General features: G+C 21.9%; 1 protein-coding gene across 1 annotated transcript in view; it reads left to right on the top strand.

The window, feature by feature from the left end:
* The first annotated feature begins 793 nt into the window (after nucleotides 1-793).
* LOC105368484 (cell adhesion molecule 1-like) overlaps nucleotides 794-25,569 on the top strand; it is a 68,570-nt gene continuing 43,794 nt past the window's right edge. The window contains exon 1 of the mRNA XM_011507496.1: nucleotides 794-878. Within this exon, the coding sequence (XP_011505798.1) occupies nucleotides 815-878 (64 nt within the window). The 5' untranslated portion in view covers nucleotides 794-814. The remainder of the gene's footprint in view (nucleotides 879-25,569) is intronic.

Below are 25,569 nucleotides of genomic sequence, written 5' to 3'. Positions count from 1 at the left end.
GCGAAACTAAATCAGCTTGAGATAAAGCGCATGCGAGAACAAATCATGTTATTTCATATAGTATATCGCCATTTTCTACACGTATATATACATACTTGGTTCGATGTCTGTGTAGCACTAGAGAAATTAGAGAATAAAATAAAATAAGTAAATAGGTAAATGAGTGTATGTATTTATATATTGGAAAATGAAAAGAATCACGGATAGGGAAAGAAAAGGAAAAATAGAAAGATAAAATAGAGGGTAGAAAGGGCGAAAGTATTGAATAAAGTGAGAGGGCAGGGTACGCTGTGTGAGTTGAGTAGGGGTACTCCAGCGGCAAATACAGTGGCGAGGGTGAAACAAGGATTCTGCGCACACGATCGTGATGCCGGTGGCAATTCTTCATACAGCATCCCTCGTCAGTTGCAAATAGGAAATTGTGGTGCTGGCTGTGTTTTCAGTAAAAAAAACAAATTCGCGTGAAGTTTCCCTTGCAAATATGCCGGTTTTGGACGTTTCCGATTTACTTAAATTATTTTGTATAAAGTAAACGATGCTACGAAGTTAAGTAGTAACGGTAAAGTACTAGGAAGAGTAAAGTGGCAACAACGTTTTCTAATTCTTTCAGTTTCTCTTCTTAGTTAAAGTTCTTTTTTTTTTTTAATAGCTCTAAGGTACACAATGGTTTAATATTGATGTTTAAATATTTATGTTATACCGAAATTTCGTAACGAGTGAGCAGAGTAAAAGAAAAAAGGCTTGTATCTGAATGTACAAAAAATAAAAGTAAAGTGCTTCAAAAAATAGTCAGACAACTGCTGTGGCCACGAAGATGGACAATACTACTGAAAAGCTTCAAAGACTCATTATTTGCCTGCTTATACTTGTTGTTGGTGGTAAGTCAAAAGAAAATATGATAGAGAAATTGTACTCGACTCGACATGAAACCAATCGAGTCTTACGAAATCTAAAAATGGTAGTTGCTTCCAAAAAAAGAAACTTTAGCGAAACGAATTGCTTAATAGTCAATTTACGAATATTCAAATTTAGTAAATCAAAACTTTGTACCTCTCTTGTAATACTTGAGTTACTCGTCAGATATATTTAATGATATTACAACTTTTAAAAGTTCTTCATATTTACCGACTATAAAGTTTTATATGTTTTGATAGTATGTAAGCATAATAAATTAAAATTTTGTATTTTTACATTTTAAATTCATTTTTACTGAAGTTTTAAAGTTATATATATATATATATATATATATATATCTGTTTTTAATCGAATCCAGCTTTACAAATTTTTACATTTATACGAAATTTATAATTGTTGATATCCTTCAAGAATTGAGTTTTTAAGAAAATTTGAAATAAAATTTAAAAAAAATAATTATAATAATTATTTGTTCGTTTTCCGAAAATTAGTTATTTGATAAAGAACGTGTTACTGGAATTTCATTCGTGCCATAATACGTTTTAGTCAATCATATATTTTAAATCAAATGCATGCAAGGAAATGAAGAGTTTCCTAGACGTAATTTAAATTAAAATCTTTGCTCGATTACGTGTATCCAAAAATAAAAAAGTGGTATTGCCGTTTTTTTTAAGCAATAGCAATTGTTATTTCCATTAAATTTTATTTATATCGAGTCAATTAATTCATTGTTCCTTAGTTTCAATTCTTTTATTCTAAATAAATATTGGAATATAAATTTAATAATAAATTGAAAATTGGTAAAAGTTTTTTTCGAAAGCAATGATATGGCCTCACCATAATTAACTTTTGAAAGATTCTCATTTCTTTAATCTTTGTCATCATGATGTGCTCTTGAAACTGAAATAGTTTTAATATGCATCAACCAATTTTACGTTAAATCATAATATTCATATTTATCTTTTCATTATCTTTTATCCATTTTCTGAGGTTATCTTTTATATTTATCAATTAAAATCACAAATTATAAATAACTTCCTATAGCTGAAATTTCTAACTTTCTTTAATTTTCAAGTGATTGAACATTTTTATGTGTCTTGATTAATAGTTTTTCATTTCATTATAATTATTAAAATACGAATAAAATATAAAATAGGCATTAAAAATGTAACGAAGATCAATTATGCTATCTGAAAATACAGCGTTTCGAGAATATTTTAACTACGTTAAAGTAAAAATAAAATTGCAGGTTTTACTAACAATATAAATATATATAATATATATATATATATATAACTTTTTTATTTTCATTCTTTATTTCTATAATATGGTATTATATTGTAAAACCAAACGTTTAAATAAGTGAATATTTATCCAATTGAATATTTCTCAATTAAAATTACATTAGTTTCAGAAATTTCAAAACATATTTTGCTTAATTCATAATCAAAATATATAATAATGATTGGATAATCATAAAAAAATGATTAAAAATTAAAACACACACATATATGTAAGGTGATACCGAAAATATTGTTTTTGATAATTTTACATATAATTTAAAAATTTAAATACTCATACTCTTTTTTATCAATTAATTAATTAACAATTCGTTACAAATCGTGACATTATATCGAAAATTGTCATTATTTGAATAATTATTTGAATAATTCAAATTCTCAATACTTTCATGTATTATTTTTAATATTTTTATAATTATGATAATTATGTTTTGATTTAAATAAATTAAATACAACCTTTCGAATTTGTTTTAATTAAAACATTTATTGAATAGTGAATAAAATAAAATAAGCTATTTCTCCATAATGATTTCGTTTAAATTTGTGTCTACAATTATGGATTTATTTTGGATTGATAAATTCATTTTAAATATATATTAAAGCTGTTATTCTATTTATTATTTATTATAAGAAAATATTGTAATATCTATTATTATTTATCCATTATTCGAAAAAATATTTTTAATTTTTAATCAATTTAACACATAGTTTTGTTATTTTTACAAAACTCAAGAATTCTAAGGATCATTGTATTGCATTTTTAGCACTCGACAGCATATTTATTTTCTTTCTAGAAATTTCTATGTTTACATATGTGAATTGATATATTTTTTAATTTAAAAAATTAACAATAATATAAATTAAAATATTTCAACTGCAAAAGTCACTTTAAATTAGAAATAGATTTTAAAACTTGTAAATTCATTCGATTTTATAATCTGCTTTACTACTAATTTAATAGATAAATTATTGACATTTCAGGATAGAAAATTTTAAAAATGAAAATGAGAAAAATAAGTATTTATGCATGTATACACATGCGCGTGTATAATGTAAGAATAAAATTTTGATTAAATAGAATAATCAGTTTTAAGCAATCTTAAGCTTTCATTTTTATTGTGATCCGTTCTTCATACGTTGATTTGATTTATCATCTTTACTACGTCATTTAATCAATTTTATTTATCAATACTAATAAGAATTATACTAATGTAGACATAAAAATAGAAATTTATTTAAAATCTACGAACTTAGTGTAAGACACTAAATAAGTCATTTCTTGTAATTACTGTATAATTGATTTTTTATTTTGTCTTGAAAATCACAATTATTAAGATAAATTTGACTTCGATTATTATAGAATTAATAGTTTAGATTAATTGATAGACTAGATTTCTCGAAGGAAATTATTGTTAAAGTTTAATTAAATATTTTGATATTTAAATTACTATATTAATTCTATTATATATATAAGATGAAAACAATAAAGTAGAAATAACAGAAATTTAGTTAATTAAATCTGCCTGACGACACAATATTTTTTGATATTTTAAATATCAATTATAAATAAATTTTAAATATTAACTGTATGAATTGAATATTAAAACTAATCAGCAAGTGGAAATTGAAATATTTTCGATTAATAACACAGTGTAGATCATGAAAACAGTTTAAAAATGATTAAAAACATTTTAAAATGATTAGATGTATATTGTTTTTTATTTTTAAATAAATTTGAATTAGTATTTTAAATAAGGTATTTGTTTTATCTTTTTTTCACATTTAAAATAGCTTCTAAACATAAATATAGTGTAATCTATAATTTCTGTTTATTAATTGACAATAAAAATAAATAAACTAAATTAAATAATTAACATTTATCAGAGTGATTACTTGTATTATACATATCTACTTATTTATCTATATTGGTTATATTATCACTATTTTAACGTTCTTCTATTCAACTATTTGTTAAAATTCGTTTCTCATTTAATTTATTTTATAAAATTAAAACATATATTGTTTTATCATATGTTAAATTATATCTAATAATTTTAATAAATATCTGAGTAGTTTGAATATAAATTGAAATTTATCGAAAAGTATTTGTTAAGGTCCTTTTGTTCATTTCTATCGAATATAACTAATTAAAAGAATTATATGCTCTTGGCTTTTGGCATCCGCTTAGAGTAAAAGATCTGAAATATATGTGTGTGCGCGCGCGTGTGCGCATGAGCGTGAGTTAATGTGTGAGTAGCAAATTTCTTATAGATGGAACTACCTTTTTTATTGACTATATCACTATACCACTATAACTGTGAAGCGTAACTAGCTTAGGTGTTAAATTTAAATTTAAATCGATTTTGATAACCTGCTGACCGAAAAATATTTAGAAACATCTTTTCTTCGCTAAATCGTACGAATGACTAATTATATCGAAATATTTTTTTAGCTTTTGAATCAATCCTTTTTAATATAATATAAAAAAAATGTATCTTTTCTGTTTATCTGTTTTAGAGAAATTTATGGTATAAGTTTTTAATAATATATTTTAATATCCATAAATTCTGTATATTAATATAAAATTAATAGCCAAAACATAAACTGATCTCTCTTATTGAAATTACGTATATAAATTTGGACTAATGTGTTAATTTATATTTTAAAATTAGTACTGTAATAACAAAAGAAATCGGTACTTGAACAAACAGAACATTATAGCATGCATTTAGTATGGTAAGAATAGTTAACGTAATTAAAATAAATTGGTAAATAAAAAATTTTAGCATTTATAAGATTAACGAATTACAAGTTAAAAAACAACATGACAATAAATCAATTGTAAAAATTCATTCAGTTTTAGATTTTCACAACATCAATATTTATGTTAAAATTAACCTATGCCAACATTTACGTAGAGTAAATTGTTCATTGACACTTACTTATACCAGAATTTATGCTTAAGTTGTAACTAAAGCACATAATTAATAGTATCTTAATAGTGGTTTTAAAGAAATGGTGATAAATTATTTATATAATATAAGGGTTGATTGAGGCTCTACGAGTTTCATCTACGTGAAATATAAGGTATTTAATACAACTGTGATTTACTAAACTAAACATAACAACAATTTCATTCGAGAAATCTGGTCAATCAATTAATTCAAACTATTAATTCTACAATAATCGAAGTCAAATTTATCTTAAAAATTGTGATTTTCAAGACAAAATAAAAAATCAATTATACAGTAATTACAAGAAATTACTTATTTAGTGTCTTACACTAAGTTCGTAGATTTGAAATAAATTTCTATTTTTATTTTTTCATAAGTATAATTTTTTTATAATCATTTTCCATGTTTATATACTCTATACCAACATTCAATATACCTGTTATTCAGTTACCCTTAAAATGTGTCGAAACAATTTGAGTTACATGTTATACAAACAATAGTAATAGAGATCTCATTTTTCTGGAAAAGTGTTGTGCAGATGTCGAATGAAAGTTCAGTACTCGTATGTAATTATCTAAGACGTCATGAAGGTAAAAAGCATTTCGTAAGCGGTCTTCTCTTATTTCTCAAGTTTAAAGATTCTCAAGTTAAATTATTCCAAAATATATACGCTCTTTTATTTCTCAAGTTTAAGGAATTTCTCTAAAATATATATGCTAACATGAAGTATTAATGATTGTTTTTGTACATTGTATAGGTGTTCACAATAGAAAAATAAATAATTAGAAAAATTCCTTAATTTACTATTCTAATTTTAATTTAAATCATATAACTCTAATTTTTTATGAAATATATCATTAAAAACTAATTTATTGATTTGTAAAGAATTAAGTATAATGTAAGTTCTATCGAATATATTAATTAGTATAAATATTTACTTTGCATGAGCTGATTTTAATTGATTAATTTTTCAATTTAAAAAACAATTAAAATAGCAATATGGCCCCTTAAACGCTATAATGTGATTATAATAAGGGGCTTACATAAAAACAGAAATGCATTGAGTTGTTTAATTCAGTTGAAATAATAATTCAACGATAGAATTTTGTGGTCCGATTTACGATCCAATGAAGTCGCAACTTTTTTTGAATTTTCATCTTTCAATATTTCAGTATTTTTATTATCAGTAGTAATTTCACCGGTAGTATCTGAAAGACGTGATTGAGGAGAAGCAGAAAAATAACTGAGCGAACTCATAACAAAATGAATTTACATTTTCCAGCAACTATTTTATTCATCATTCGCAAATTGTTTCTTATGGGAGAATGAGCAATTTGCAGCTGATAGTACTACATCTGCGGGTCTCTTGATAGGAAATTCACTAGCTCTTGCTCATTAGTGCACGTCTATACCGAATGAAGATGCGATTACTCTTATTCATTTTTCCTTATATATTTTTGCACCTCATTTGATGTAAACGAATTACTGATACGAAAGTAAGAAGAACATTCCAAGTCAGTTAATTCATTAGGTCCGGTGACAATTCTAAATCAAACTTTGGAAAGGAAATCCAACCTCCGTAATAATCCTCACAACTTATAGATAAATTATTAAATAAAAAGAGCTATAATGATATAAAAAGCAACTAATTTTATTACTGTACGTTATACATAGATTGCATTTCAATTAATAAAATGTTATAATATCATTCTGCGAACTATGAAATGGCAAAGAAATGTTTTAATTCCGACTTTGATTAAAACATTATTTAAAAAAAAAAATAACATCGTCTAGAATTTTACTTTTTAAATTTATACTGAATTCTGTACTAGATACTTTCCTCGAATTAAGTATTTGTATAAACAAATCATTTATTTAGATAAATATTCTTATTATTTTTTGTCTTATAATATTCATGCAATGCATTATTTTAAATCGATTTAACTAAAATAATATTTAATATTATCTTAAAATTGAAAATAAATAAAAATTTTAATTATGAAATATTACACAATAGAATATTAAAAAATTATTCTTTGTTATACAATTTAAATAAATATCATGTTTATTTATAAATCGTAATTAGTATATTTATTTATGCAAATTATATTAAAATATTTAATTAATAGTTAATTAATCAATTTATTATTGCGTAACTAATGTTAATCGATATATTGATGTTAATTAATATTACAAAATAAAAATTTAATTAAAATTTTTAAAAATTATCCTGATCCTATTGGTTTTTCATGCAATCATTTATTCATTTTAACAGCACAAAGTTATAACTCCCATAAGTTTTAGTTTTTAATGCTTAAACTATTAATCATAAATAGTAATAGCTTTTTAGATATTCTGGTAAAATTTACTAGAAATTAAATTAGAAATTGATAAAATCTTATTATCATATTATCGAAAGCGTTATAGAAATTAAATTATAAAATGATACAATCTTGAATTATTTTGCAAATTTCATTGAATATTTATATATCTATGTATATTATGTAAATTATAATCAAAATAATTATGGATTGAATTGTTTATTGAGATATTTTATTACATGATATAATATCTTGATGATGTATAACATATTAAAATATAACAAGTAATAGACAATGTGCATTTATTTTCAAATAATTAATAATTAAGAGACATTTTATTGCAATATTATTCTTATAAAAAATAATGCACAATAACAATAAAAAAATATAAATAAATATATATATCCTTATTTACTTATAAGATCGTATTAATGAATATGTCGCTTCAAATTATACTATATTCATTCAAGTTGAAAATGTTAACTCACTATAAAATTATAATTAAAGTTCTAAATTTATTGAAAGTCATTACTTATATAAAAATCATTCGCTCTACATTCATTCCCATAAAAATTATAATATATATATATATATATATACATATATAAATTATAATAAGATTGATAAAATCTATAAATTTAAGTAAATAAAAAGATACAAAACAAACACAGGAGGGAAGAAAAAGAAATATAGAGAAGTAAATGGAAAAAAAGGTGAAGAAAAATGTATACAAGAATAGTTGTAAATCAAGGAGGGCAAAAAGATACCCCAAAAGAAAATAAATTTATTCACTTTAATTAAGGAGGGAAAAACAACACATTTATTGACCAGAGTAAAATCTTCATAGCTAAGTCCATCAAATCAGTTCGAGAAGACATTTTGTTTTATAAATGTGCTCTTTTAGAGCATTCAAGATATTCTAACATAAATAGAGACGAAACAAATAAATTATTAAAGATAATAAGAGTGAGAGACAAATATTCAAACATAGAAAAAACGTAAATGTTAAGAGCCAATCATACCTACTATAGAAATATATAAATAAATAATTTATATGTAGAAATAAATATAGAAATAAATAAAAAAACAATAAAGTAAACGTGAACTTATTGACCTTCTTAGTTACATTATTTTCATAACCAACGTATAGTCCAATTCATTTGAGTCAAATTCCTTTGCGAATATATTGATGAGACTATGATAGCTGGGCAATATGATCAACGTTTCCCGATCCCATTTTAATACATTTACTTTAAATGGCCTTTAAATTTGTTTTTCTCCAACGCATTATTAATTTAAATTATAAAAATGAAAGTCTAATTCATTTTTATTAGATGTACATTTAAGATCTGCACCATAAATTCAAATTAAAGTTACCAATATTTTAATTTGAAATTATTTCATAGAAATAAAAACGTGAAAAAGAGTCAATAATAACAAAGCTCGTTGTACATTATGATGTGCTTATGAATTTAATGATAATTATCAATGTCCAATTATGAATATAATGTATTCTAAAGGAATTTTTATAACAAGAAGTATGTAATATCATCATAAATTTATTTAAAAAATAATTTCTATTTGTTATGATTCGTAAAAATACGTCTTATATTAGTAATAGCTGCACAGTAAGAATTTCGGCACAAATAAAAAATTCCAATTATTAATTTAATTATTTTGAAATAATAATCAAAATATTGAATTACAAATTTAAATAAAGTTATTATTTGCTAATGTAACATATAAATACTGTACAAAACATAATTAATTTACAAATAATTAATAGAAAAATACTAATTATCTTATTTTTTATACATAACTCTTTACGTTTTATCGTTATAAATCTTGACGAGATAAAATTAATTAAGTAGGTTTGAAGTCTGCGGTTTTCTTTTAGAGATTAAGTATACATAGATGATAATGAACCGTTGATATAATAATAATATGTACCCTTTAAGATAAAGCGGAAATTCATAGCAAAGAGAAAGCGGGAGAGAGAGAGAGAGAGAGAGAGAGAGAGAGAGAGAGAGAGAGAGAAAGAGAGTGGGAGAGAGTACATAATGTATATTCCGTTCTTGTCCTATGATCATCTAATTCAACTCTTAAACTCTACTTAAACTCTAGTTGTGTACATCTATTGGTTCTCTACTTTTCTTTTTCATTTTTTAATGAACTAATAATGGATATTACATTGTAGAAAAATTAGAACATTAGGAAGCACATGATTAAAATAAAATAAGTTTCATTTCGTTGGGGATGACCATTTGGACAATTGGTGGCGATTTGTATAAATCTTTTAACTCTTTAATTTTTCCAATTCGTAATATCTTATTTAAGTGTTACTGAAGTTTTTAGACTTTAATTGTGGTTTTCTAGTTAATTAGTTATAAGACTTCTGGAGTCAAGTAAACTCATTAAAATTTCACGTTCTTAAATTTGTTGGCAACTTAGAATAAATGTTTTTAAACTTAGCAGGATTTATTATTACATAATAATTTGAAGATGGATATTTATTTCTGGTATCTTCTAATACGAACTAGTTGTTAATGTATTATCTGTTGCATATCGAAAAATTAATAAGAATCTAATAATTTCTCTAAATCTTTTAGGTGTCAAAAAAAGAAATCCATTGGAAAATAGTTTGCATACAAATTTATAAATTGTAAATATCCGGAGTTCAATATTTTGTGGCGATCCTTCTCGTCATGACAGTAGTTAATTAATACTAATAATTTTAGATAATTTTTTAATTTTTTATATAATTAATTAATTAACCGATGATTTAATTCCATTACTATGCAGTTAAAATAAGACATATTTTAAACTACTTATGTACAAACGAAGGGGTCCATCATTTTATGATTTTAATTATATAAAAGGAACGCCATTTACGATAATTCCACCTATGTCATCCTAATCGACTTATATTATAATTTAATTTTACATTATTTCTTCCTTCTACTATGTATTCAATTTTCATTGTTCAAAACTCATCATTGCTGAATTATCTTTTATCTCTAGTCTAAAAATAAGCATATAAATAATTGAGTTCTAAATTTTAATTGATCTATGTATTTAAATAATATATTATTTTATAATTAATTCTATTCGTCCTTTTTATATTAAGAGAATATGATATTTAATTTAAAAATAAATTTTAAATTATCTTTTTCTTCAAAATAATTCAAATAATTCTTCAAATTAATTCTTTGACATCTAATAAATTAGTAATTGGCATATTTCAAAATTTTTAATGCAATTTCAATTTACACTTAGATATATGAAATATGATACTAAAATATCTAAGCAGCTTAAATTATTTTAAATATGGTTGATATATTAAGATCAATTTCACAAATATTTTTTTAATAAAACTAATAAAATGTTCAAATTTAGTAAGCATAATATATTAGACAAAGATAACTTCAAATTTAAATTTTAGATTATTAAAATACAGGACGATAATTGTAGAAGTTATCCATTTTAATTTTCAATAAAAAAAGTTTACTTATATATCAAAGAAATACTGATTACAATGAATATAATTGGCATTTGAAAATCCATTATAAATAAATATATATATATATATATATATATATATATATATGGATAAAAATCAAGATAAAAATCACTTTTTATTGAATAAAATATAATATTTATTGTGAACGTGTATCATATGCTATTTTATATGCGATTAATGTCTTGTGTATATATTAGGTAGCGTTGATTATTTCTTTATTTATTGTAGAAATACAATTTATAGCAATTGTGTTACGATGAATAATATGTCTTTGATATATTGAATTACAATGATATCAAAGAGGCCGAGGAATGGAAATCTTAAATAATAAAATTGAGAAATTAATAATTATATTAGAAATCAAATAAATATGAAGGATAGTATAGTTGGAAATATTATATTATTCGTCAGAAAGTAAATAGCTAGTTTCGTGAAAAAATGTGTTAGTTATTAAAAATAATAAAAATAATTTTTAAAACAATATTGGTAATGAAATATTTAATTACTTAAACTACAAAGCTAATTTTATAACTTGATAAATTTTATAGAATCATAGATACATTCAAGTAGTTGTATTGCAAATGAAGTAATATTAATTTCACAAATCAATATTTATCGGAATGTTCCTTACCCTCGATTATAATAAATTTAGAGAATTATAAATCGTGAAAAAAATTTTATGGAATTATTGGAAGTTATATATTAAATATTATAATTTTAATTGCCGCATTGTGATTGAATGAGAAATCGCAAAAGACTGACAGTTTTTCGAATAATTTGTGCATGTGATCAAGTGAAATAATTATTACTACACTAAATGCATTTAGAAATTTATTGTATAACTTACTTTTATGACGGATAAAACATTAAAAGTTCTATAAGATATTAAAAATACATTGATTCCTATTCGAATGAATTTATAAATAATAATTAATAAAAAGTTATAGATGTAGCAAAAAAATTTTTAGTAATATAGGTTATATTCCAATGAGAATTATACATTGTAATTTTAAAGTTTTTATCCTAATAAGGAAGTATTAAAAAAATTGCAAATATAATTAATAAAATTCGCACTGAAATATGACAGTTTATATTCAATAATAAGGAGTATTTCACCAGTGACATTTAATTTACATGAAAGCATTAAAAATCTATACAAACAGCATGTCAATGATCTAAGGTTATAGAAATGCAATACCAAGATAGTAGGATCACTAGTAAAGGAATTTTGTAAGTATGCTTTGACCGTGAAAGGAAGACGATTCAAGCCAACTTATTTCAAGACTCGTTTATCACGGCTAACTTTATTTCATCATTCAAGTATTAAAAACTTTTGTTATTACATACATAATGAAATTAGTAAGCTAAGGATAATAGGAAGAATGAAGAAGCATTATAGTTTATGTCGTAAAACGTATATAATGTGTGAGTGCGTAGTAATATAATTATAGAAATGTGTATTGTAGACGATTGGTATTAAATTTCTATTATAACTCGGCAATCAAGTTATGCCAATGTCATTAATGGTAGTAGAAAGGTCCGTGGAAGCTTTAAGAAATAGTGTTAATGATAAAAGGGATACACAAGAAATTAAATTAATTTAATTAAAGTAATTTAACTTTATTAATAAGATTAGTGAGATTAGTGATTATCAATAGCGCTGCCTTGAACAATGAAAACCCTTAGTTTTGAAATTGTCTAAAACGCGATGTCTCAATTTAGGATGCTTAGTTTAATAGATCAAGAAGTTTAACAAATAGAAGCCATAGCAAAAGCAATAAATGCTAGTATCTTTCGAAAATTTATTCTGAGCTGGGTATATTACTATTTTCAAAGTTTTCAAAGCAGATTCTGCACTTTCGGAATTGAACGTACTAAATCCGCTAGATATCAGCCTTTCTTCTTATACAAATCCATCTTTCTTTGTTTTTCATTTATACTTCTATTTTTCTATATCAATGATTTTAAACTTTAAAGTATTATTTTCGAAAATTCTTTACAAAAGTTAATTAAAAATTATAAAATTATAATGAAAGCTGAAACAACATACAAAAAAAAAAAAAAAAAAATAAAAATAAAATAAAAAGTTACAAACAATTACAAACAAATAAAACTATATGTTAGTTAATTATATGCCAATGATCGGTGATCAATTCATCAAGATGAGCCTAGAGAAACTAAAATATTCTAAAAGACTAAAAAAAAATGCATTTAATATTATCTTTCGATAGAATGTCGATATGAAAGTGTTTCCACATTCTTTATATATATTTACAATACATTGAAATAGATCATCACTTCATTCATGGCACTTTTAACACTTTCATTATTGTCGCAAATATTCTTTTTATATTCCAATCATGGTATACTAGAATTTTATACTATCAGTTTAATCTTCATTTTTTAATTGTATTAAACGTATAATTTAATAACTTTCTATACGAATAATTGATAAGTATAGCAACAAATGAAAGTAGTCATTTTATATTCACTATATTGTAAATTTGATGATAAAAAGTTCCTAATTTTAGGTTACTAGTATTATATATATATGTATAGTAGTCTAATTAATTTCATGAAAATTTTAATTTGATTTAATGATTTTGTTCCTAGACCAACGTTATCGCAAGTTCCTTAATTATCTCAAATGTAATGCCGTTCACAATGCTGATTGTATGTGCCCTCAGTAATTTACAAATCTTTGGTGGAATACTTAATTAAACAACCGACTTTTTCAACTAATTTGTTAGGGAAATTTTGATAATATTAACAATACTAAATGCCTTATTTTTTAAATATTTAATAAAATATACGGTAGTTTTATACATATTGATATAATATATATTATTTTTATATATTTTCGTTGATATTATTATTGAATGTTTCATCGATATTTTTGACACTATTAATTGGCTCAAATATTAAATAATACTTCTTTTATTTTTTTACAATTGAAGTGTTAATGTCGAAAATTTAAATGTAAACTATTTACACGTTATAGTTTTCAATAAAATAGACTTAACATTTGGTTTGAAGTTTTAATAAAAAGCAATGTTCAACGGATATATGAAAATATTTTTATTCACTTTTAAAAAATACTAAAATTACATATATATATATATATATATATATCGCAAGTTTTATAATCTACGTAATATTTATTTACATATTACTTATTACATTGAAAAAAAATTAATTTCTAAATTTTATATTTAGCTGATGCTTCCATAAAGTGGAAACTCGGCAATCATTGAATTTATATTAATGTAATTATGTAATTAAAATGTAGTAAATCAGATCAATACGTATTGTTTGATATGCAATTTATCGAAATATTAAAGGAAGTTAAATATTTGTTATGGTATTGGCTGAATGAAATGTTCCGCATTGTTTTATATATTTATTCAATGTCATATTCTCACTTTTTTATTGGTACGCGTTTAACAATGGTTATATTATTATGTGAATATGTCAATAAATTATTGGATTAAACTTTCGATTATAAATTTAATTTTGATAAAAAATATTTATTTATGTTTATATACTATTTAACAACGTAGTATTTAACAACAGTGTATATACTATGCAACAACGAAAAATGATTCTAAAAATAAATTTAATTCTTTTATTTACTCAATTATCATAATTTTATTGTATAAAGCTTTATTTCGAAATGTGTATTATCTTTATGGTAAATGATGATTACTGGTAAATGATTCAATATCGTGTATAATTAATGTACAGTCTAAATACTATTTAGACTTTTCATTATTTAATATGTGAGTAGTACTCAGATTGTACCTAATCACTAATATTGTCTAATTGATATGGTGCCGTTGTGAACTGATACTCATCAATATTGTTTTGATCGTTGTCGATAATAGTAAATATAATAAATATAGAAGGAACTAATAATATTATAAATTATTGAATAAACTATTTGTTAAAACTGGGATTGCTAATATTTTAATATCAAGCGTATAATAAATATTTATTATATTTTTACAAAATTAACTAAATGAATATTTTGAGAAATTATGGTACTATAATTTTTTATTTTAAACTCATATCTTTACCCTTTATTCTAAAAAAGAAGATAAAACTATACAATTTTTTAACAATTTGTTACAAGCTATGCTTCTTTTTTTTTCATTGAATTTTGATAAAATCAATTGATATTAATAAGATTCTATTAAATTTTATAATATATGCTATATCATTTTTATAATATTTAGTCAATGCAACGAATTCTCTATACATTCTATGAAAACTATTGAGCGTCAAATGATTTTTATTATTTTTTATTGTATTTTATTTTATTTACTTATTAATACTTATTATGGTTTAAAGAATTATAAGACTTTTAAAATTTTTTAAATCAAACACGAGAAAATTGTTTATAAGCTTATATATATAAAGTATTAAAACCAATATGGGGTTTTATTAAATCGATAATTTATAAGAAATTTGAATAAATAGTATAATGTACTCTATAATATTCAATAGAATATGTTTTTATAAAAGTATTTAACTTAAATCGATAGTTTTTTTTTATTTAGAAAAAATTCTAGTTAATTATAAAAAAATAAAAAATTATCAGGTTTATTTAATGGAATTTTAAATAAATTTTAAATGTAATGGATCAATAAATACTATATATTTTTGTGAATATAATAAGCATAAATATAATCAGTAATTTTAAATAATAACAGTGTAATGAGTAATTAATGAAGTAAAGTATATGTAAAAGAAATAATTAAATAAAACATTACTATTTAATTAAATATAAATAGAATTTATATTTTTATAACTTTATATATTTGAAAATTTTCAAAAATTATTGTAAATATCTTTTGGAACCAATTATATCAGTAAACTCTTAAACAAAATTTTTAATGTTTTTTATTTACATGAGTACAAAATGTTATATTACGAATATATAATCCTTTTTTTCATATTTTTGGATTTAATGGGCTTTCGCAAATTCTATCTAATAATAAGTTGTAACTCTCACTCTTGTAAAGAATAGTTATATTGTTCGACTACTCCAATCTACTAATCAATTTTCGGTATTATTTAATTGAGTAGTTCTCAGCAGAAAATTAATTTAAAATAAATTTTCATATTTTAAGACTATTAAATTATTTTAAAATAGTTAATAGTATCATATCATTACTTTAATTTTCAATTTATCATATACAGAAATTTGGTGACTATGTAATTTGTAATATATTTACATAAATAAATATTTCAGAGTTTAAAGTTTTTTTTAACATATTTTGTATATTTGCGATACAATAAATATGTTCTATAAACCTAAATAATTGTTATGGCTGTTAATTCATTTTCGATAAACAATATATTCAGTTAAAATAATCATATTAAATAATAAATTAGAATTTATCGAATGATTTAATGAAATTGTAGTACAAATCTTCAACTTCTTCGTATTTGTTAAATTTTTTATATTATGACGAGACAAAATTTATTCATTTTATAAGTGAAATAATATTATACACATCTAGTTCTTAGTATCTCTTTTCTTTTACATATATCGCATCTGATTTTAAGTTATAATTTTAGAGGTAAGCCAATAATAAAGTATAAATAAACAATTATATAAACGTTAATGGAGATCTATAAGATATCGACTATATTAAAATTACAAAATTATAAATTTTATTTGATTTTTCACAGTAAAAATTGTTTTACTTGAAACAGTTAAAATTGTTTTACTAAAGCTGTTACTGTTTCACAGTAAAAAATAGAAAAAACCAAGATATCCACGGATATTTCAAAAGGTATTAATTAAACAGAATTTATTTGTACTAGATTTTTCGTAATATTATATTTAAGAATGAATAGATTAGTGAGTATTGCATAGAGTGAAAAAATATATTTTTGTTATTCATTTAATTTGATTTATTTTAAATAACTAATATATTTGAAGACACATAAACAGAAAATTATAATTAATAGTAAATTTTCTAATAGACATTATGTACTTTTAATATGAATCATCATTTGTATCTATGAATTAATTTGATAATAAAAAATAACTTTAAATAGCATACATTTTATCAGTAATTTAAATTTAATTTAAATTAAATTTTTCCTATATACTAAGATTCGTTTACCAATAATATATTTTTATTTTATAAAGTTTATAAAATGTTAATACTTTTTTAATCTATGAATATTTAAATATAGGGATAGCTTATTTAAAAATTTTATAATAATCCACATAATATATATGAAAATTAAAATGTAAAATTTTAGAAATTACAGAATATAATAATTATATTTTATTTTAACTATTATTTTTAAACATAAAATAATTTTAGATAACTGTGTCAATGTATGTAATAACGTTTTTATTTCAAATGGATTAAATTCTATAATTTATTATATTAAACGTATTTATATGTTGTATTTTAATAAATCTTTTAATAATAAATTCTTAATTATTCAAACTTACACGAATGATATAAATATTTTAAAAATGAAAAAATTGCGAATGGACAATTATTTTGATATTACGGTATTTAATAATGATTAAAATTAATAGTCGTGAATTACTTTTATAGACATTATTACATCTTATTTGAAGAGTATATAGCATAGACAAAAATAATTTTGTCAAAAGCAATGAATGGAATTTTTGTTGTAAAAAATACTTATTTTTTTTTTTATATTTAACTTGATTTTTGTGCTTCTTGTTTGAGTGGAGAACAAAGTTGGTGAGGAAGTATTAGCCATCGACTTCAAGATGAGCCAAGAGCTCTTATAACTATTGTGTTTGGACAGCGACCAGGCAAAACCGTAAAGGAGTTGTTAGACTGCTACTTTTATAGGGATTCAAAGTTTTAGACAATGTCACGACCATTGAAGAATAGATGAAATCGAGAAAAGAGTTGCAACTTCAACATTTTTAAAAACTCTCGAATAGTTTTTTATATCTTTACTTTAGTCAATTTTTTTATTCCTCTATTTCATTCATTTTTCTTTTCGATATTTAATTTCTAAATAAGCAAAATTATGAATCTTTTGAAATTAATTAAAATATAAGGTAAGTAAGAAATATTGCTTTACAGCTTTTCAAAATTTCCCAATACTCTTCGAAAAAATACATTTAAAAATCATTTAAAAATTTATTTATCAAAAACTTGTTAACAAAATTAAGCTACATGGCAAAACTTTTTACTCGAAATATAAATTATTCAACCAACTATACGTATTCATTCATTTAACGTGATCATTTTCGATTATTCAAATTTGCTTTATTCACATGAATATCTCTATTTCAATACATTATACTTATTTAAGAAATTTTAGAAATGAATGCATTATTTAATACATCGAGTGAGCATCGATACAGTTATAAAAATTAAATATTTATTTCATTAGTTCTAAAGATATAACGATTTATTATCATGCATACAGAAAATTACGCGTAGTAATAGCTTTATAGTTTTATTCATTGTATTTCAAACGTAGTTTGCTTTTAAAAACTATGTATTACTTCAAATTGTTCTGTATTATTTAGATTTTCATATAGTAGGAATTCATATTAGGAACATCAAAATATGTATCAGGTTTATATTTGACACAAATTTGTTTTTTTTTACAATTTACCTCCTCAAATTAGTATATACCAAATAACTACTAAGGGCCAAATCTTCACGATATTAGAGATTGTATAGCAATGAATATTTTAAATTATTTAATTGTATTATCCTTTTTATAAATATAATAGTCGATGTACTAATTTAGGAAAGGAATACTTCCTTTTACTATTTAATATTTTTTTTATTTCTTACAACAATTAACATTATAATGTAGTTTAATATAATTTTCTGTGCTCTTTTTCTAAATTATCAATGAATATTGTTATTATTTAAAAATATTCTAATCAATTTTAACTCTAATTATATCGAGCAGTTATGGTTTAATTCCGCATATTTTACAAACTGATTTAAATAAGTAGTGTTTCACTGGTTACTACCCATCAATAAAAATACATGGATAATATCATCATGGCCAATAAATACTACATAAAATTGTTATTTTTAGCAAAATTCTTAAAAATCAACAAATCAAAGTATACATTTTATAAAAATCATATACATATATATATTATCACGAAAAGCAAGTTTAGTAAATAAGTTTGACTATATAGATTCGTTAGATACTTTAGTTACTTCGAGTTTGCACAACAACTTCATTCACCTCATCATGGTAGGATATAGAGTTGTACCTTATAATAAATGTCTTACATCACACTAAAACTTCTTTGATATGGATAATCAAGAATGCCAGCATATATAATGTATGAATTATTACACTTGATTCGCTTTAGTTATTACATGAATTATTCAGTGAATGCATAAATAATTTATTCTTAAGTATTAAGAATCAGTTTCAGTGTGATAAATAAATGTAATGAATCATTGAAGTAATATCTAAAATTGGTTAATAAAATGAGTATTTTAAAATTTTTATGCAGGCTAAATATTTATAAAATTTTCGTATCCGAAATAAATTATCGTAAAAAAATATCGTATAAATCCCTAATTAATTAAGAGAAATATGATTAAACACTAGAACCGTTCATATAATCAATTTTAGTATAGATGTTAAATTTTGTTGTTATCGATTTATATAGAATTATTTATTGTACTTATGTATTGTACGATTAAAATGTATTTTGTACTTAAAAATATTAAATTATTTTTTTTTTTGTATTTTACTACGAAGGATAGAAAATTAACGATAAAGAATATTAAAAATTTTAATAGTAGATTGTAAATATATGAATACAAAATATATAGGTATTTATGACACTTGAGCAAATCTTTTTGTATGTCATATGATATTGTATATTCAATAATAAAGAGGCAGCCTTTTTTAATTAAGGAAATATTCTTTGAATATAATTAAACATTATTATATAAATAAATATTTTTACTCTTGACGTGTACGTGTTTAGAAAATTTTATTTTCGCATGAAAATTCTAATAAAATTTATCCCAACAAATTCCTTTCTCAACATAATCAACTGAATTTATCAACGCGAGATCAACATCCAATTTCTACATCTGATTACAAAACTCGTATATAACATTCACTTACTACACTAGAATTTAATATTATAAATCTTAAACGACTATTCTTCCAAAAGTGTTAAAATTTGTATATGAAGATAGATTAGTACACATTATAAATTTCCAAAACACATAACAAAATAATATACATCGTATGTATAATATATATCATAACTTTTCCTATGGTACCCATAAATAAAATACAAGACTAAAAAAATATATCAAGAGTAAAGCAAAAAATTTCTGTACTACTATTCCATAAAAAGATATACAAAAGTAAATTGAAAAAAGCATCGACTGTATTGTTCTTTTTTAATTTCTATTTAGACAGATATTCTTCTTTGTGATTTTAATCTTTATTACTATATTCTATAATTTATATATTATGCAATATTAAAAAAATTACTAACTACATTTATATTATTAGATTTTTTTGTAAGTATTATTATTATGTATTATATAATATATAAAAATTTATGTGTAATAGATAATATATAATAATCTATTACGTAGTAGTATTAATAGTAATACAAAAAACTATAAACATATTAAAAGATGCTTTTATTCATTTAAAGGGATACTTTTGTTCATAAATAATAGTTTATTACATGATTTTTCGCATTCCAATAAATAAAATAAATGAAAAAATAGATAACTTAAGAAAATGAATGAGAAAGAAAAAGGATGAGATATTTCAGTATTATATAAACAATAAAAAAATTTAAATAAGGTGACACTTTGAAGAGGTAATCGTTTGTAGTTTTAGAACTCTGCACTTGAACAAGAAAGGTAAAAAAAAATATATATCAAAAATACATTTAAGGAGCGTTAAGAAGGCGAAGATTCAAGAAGTGAAAAAAGTCAGAATAACAAAAAAGAAAATAAAGATACACAAATTACATTTTTCTTTATTTCTTCTATTTTTATATTTTTTCGTTTAATTATACTCAAAGTATCGAGTATTTGTTAGCATAGAAAAATTCAAGACTCTTTCCGTGTCACCTTTTTTCTTTTTTTAACACTTTTCACTTTATATGAAGATAGTACAAGTCTTTTCAATTAAATTCTTTCATTCTTTAATAAAACTATTTATTTCAGAATTTCTGTCATTTAAATTTATTACATTTTATGATGAAATATAGTTTTAATTTTGCGGTGTACGTAAAATGTGAATATACTCCATCGATATATTAATATCTATCAGCAAATCAGATTTTATTTTATTTTATATTTCTATTTTTGTTTCTGAAAAAAATTATCCCTATATAGTATTATATCAAATAGTACTTTAAAAATATTTCTACAAATAAATATTGGCCCAAGGTTTCATAGTATAATTCCAACATTCAATTACACAAATATAAAATCTATTGATATTAAAAGAATAATTAGTGATATAATTTGTATAAAATTGAAATTGTGAGTAATCCATAATGTGTAAAATATCATTTAAAAATAATACTTGTAATTCCAGTTATTAAAACACATGTTTTTATGTCCATACTATGAACAAATGAAAAAATATGTATTGTCTTTAGAAACATTCAACTCACAAATTATTTCAAATATTTTGAATTCCTTAAATAATTCGAACACGATAATAATTAATTAAATTAATTTCTTTTAATTTGTTCGTTTATGAAAATGTCATAACATATCAATTTAAATAATTGCACATACACATTTATATCAAATTTAAATATATATATATATATATATATATATTATAATGAACTTTATTTATTTATTTATGATTATATAATTTTTTAAATATTGTATACAATATTATATATTTTATCAAATATTATATGTTATATAGAATATTTATTATAAATTACACTATGAATTACATATGAAAATTTCATATGAATAAATTATTAAAATTTGTGATTATTGTAAATTTTATAACCTTTCTGTTATCTCATGTCTACGTACAGATGAAAGAAATATTTAATAAATATATACAACACAATGAATATATAATATATAAAAATGACTATGATTATCTATAATTATAAGCCGATTATTAAAAATAATAATGCAATTTCATGTCTTGTTAAATAAAAGATTATATTATGTATACCAAGATTTTAATGGTGCAATTTCTTATTTTTTATCATATTATGCAAATGTTTGCAAAATCGCTGCTGATAGATCATAAAATCAATAATTTTATCACATTTTATGAAATATTAAAATCTTTATTTAAAATATTAATATAACTTTTAACAGAATAATTACATTTGATGGAATACAGTATCGAATAGTATGTTACATTACAAACTTTTACTATAATAGAATTAGTTGTCGTTGATTCATTATCAGGCTGTCTTCTTTTAATTTCATTTTATTTCAGATTTCACTGATTAATTGAGAAACTGCCCTTGTTAAAATTTTCATTACTCGAAAAGTAAAGTGTAAAATATGTTAGTGTGCGAATCGAAATAAGTAGTACGATTATAGTAATTGAGACAAGAAATAATTGGAACATTTTCTCCGATGTATTTTGATTTATTTCTACTTTTTTTTATTTCAGGTGTTGCATATTTAACAGTTTTTGTATTTGAAAGCGAAGTATCTACTGATCTACTGATTTTTATTTCAAGCTACTTAACTATCGATTTACTTAACAAACAAAATTATACTATATACAATACAATATTTTATATAAAATAAAGTTCTCTATTTAAAAAAAGATATATAATTTTTAGATAATTATAATAAGTTTATATATAATTATTTCTCATCCGTAACTTTGCATATAAAATAATACAAATTAAATTAGAAAATTTTGTATGCTAAATGAATTTTCTAACTTTCAAGATATTATAAATCTCATTAATACTTCTCTAATGCAACTAAGTAATTGATGATGTAAAGAAGGTTTACTTAAAAATTGAATTTTCATAAGTAATTAAAATGGTATAAAATTTTGTTGTAATTTCACTTTTTGTAGCAGTTTTCGAAGCAAAAGTTATTCCGAAAGTGTTAATTGCTTTTCACTAATTTATATGTACTTACGTTAAATCCATTTCTACCCTTTTGACGTACTTGGTAAGTTAAACTTGTTCGTCAGAATAAAACGCAGTAAAGAGAGAGACAGATAAAAAAAACAAATTTAAAGAACAAAGACAGAAATGTCGCCCACATGTATCTGAACTAATTAACTTTTGGTACGACTCATATTTTCCACGCTACTCTCAGTTTTCCCTGAATTTTCTTTCTTTTTTTTTTTTTTTTTTTTTTTTTTTTTTTTTTTTTTTTTTTTTTTTTTTTTTGATACCAACGAGTTACTACTGATAGTTGTTTGTCATTAGCTTTTTGTAAATTTCAGCAAATTTACATCATAGTAAATGCTTTGTAAGTGTGTTTCGGTAGTTTTTATGCTATTTTATGCTCGTGTATTATTTTTGTATTAAAATGAAAGATAAAGATAGCTTTCTAAATCATGGTTCTAACAATTATCATGACTTAACAATAATTAAATATTAAAACTTTAGTAATTAGAATCAATCTCTTTTAAATTATATTTTGTAAATTTTCATTAAAAATTATTTGTTTACAAATTATCTAGTATTTTTATTATAGCCTATTCACTTTCAAAGAATTCATTAGTTAGTAATTTACTACAAATATTAAAACGTAAAAAATCATTCAAATTTATATAAACTCTATTAGTCACATTAACTATACTGAAATGTATTTCGCATATTTAATTTACAAAGAATGTTTATATTATGTATTAATACGTGTATGCATTTTAATAAAATTTTTAAAATTTTTTTTTAACAACTGTACAAATTCAATTTGTTTTATATATAAATTTTATTTTATAAATTAATAATAAGTGGAAGTGAAAATTATTGAAAGTGTCAAGAATATTCAGAAATCATTATCTGAAAATAATAAAGTAGAGAACATAATGTATTCTATTATTGTAAATAAACAAAAAAGAAATTCTTTTAATGAAAAAATGGCGTCTTTGTATTGTATTTTTCAATAAGCAGATGACCAAATTATATCTGAAAATGAAATCGAAAATGATTGAAGATCGAATAATTGATTTCACTTGTGCGAACCTTTTCCATTTTGATTAGCTCATTTTTAGTTTTACTATACTTTACTTCTGGAAATATAATTTCGCTTATAATTAAATTCCTCTTCGATTTCTGCCATAAAACTAGCATATCTTTTTTTTAGATTCATTGTAAATCAGTTTAGTACATATTCTACTTTACATTATCTGCGTCTGTCTATAGCTTGCTCTACAGATTATGAAAATTGAATACAGAAATGAAAATCATGAAATATGAGACGAGGCACAATTTAATTCACCATAGATTAATTGCAATAGTCAAATAGTCAACGGACTTATGATTGGTCTCTATATAATTAATTTTACATTACGAAAAAATCCAAACTCCAAACTTTATATATAGATTCCTATTTTTAAATGAAGTTATGAGATAATGAATATATAAGTTAACTTTCGGTGGATAAAGCAAAGATTATTTCGGAGGTTTTAAAACTATACGTATAGTTCAAGGCCTACAGAATTTATATACATAAATTATCTATGCTTAAACTTATCCATGATTTAATTCTTTATGGCAAAATAATTACTTTATTACTCTATTGTTCATATATATATATATATATATATATATATATATATATATCATACGAAGGGTAATAAATGTAATAATTGTTTATTTCTATAAACTGTCATTAATCGGTTTTCTAAAGCATTCTAAATTTTCTAAATTATTACCATAAATTGCTATAAACTATCATATTGATTAATCAAAAATTTTTATTCTTAATTATATAATTGACATTACATCAATAAAAGGCCTTGTTTAATTATACGAAAAATAAAAATAAATATTTTTAAATTATATAGAGATAAGGTAATTTAAAATAAATAAAGGCTGCGACAAATAACAAAGATCAAAAGTAATAATCAAAAGTAAAAATTATGTTTATTAATTTTTAAAAAGGCTATAAAATCGCAATTTTTATCATAATCATATTTAATATAGAGCATAAATAACTAAAAGATTTGAAATAAAAGAAAAAATATAAAAAAAATTAGTTTGTGTAGTGAAATTCAGTAGTTAAATCTGATCTGATCAATAGTTATATTATCAAGGATTTATAATTTATTGTTAATCAGATAGACCATATTCCAAGTCTGGATAAAAAATTAATCAAATATTCTACAAAATATGTCAAAAAAGCATTCGTTTCAGTAAATAACTTCATTAAATAGAAGTAATTATTTACATTTTATCGATCTAATGTCAAGTTTAAAAATACAACAAATTATTATATTAATAAAAGTCAATTATAATTAATTTCTTATATATCTAAATAAATTGTTAAATAAATAATTATATGCATACACATATATTTATATATATATATATATATATATATATATATATATATATA

The sequence above is a fragment of the Ceratosolen solmsi genome, unplaced genomic scaffold, assembly GCF_000503995.2.
Source record: "Ceratosolen solmsi marchali unplaced genomic scaffold, CerSol_1.0 scaffold6, whole genome shotgun sequence".
NCBI lineage: Eukaryota > Metazoa > Arthropoda > Insecta > Hymenoptera > Agaonidae > Ceratosolen > Ceratosolen solmsi.
The sequence above is the reverse complement of the archived record's forward strand: the minus strand, read 5'-3'. Positions and strand labels throughout refer to the sequence as shown.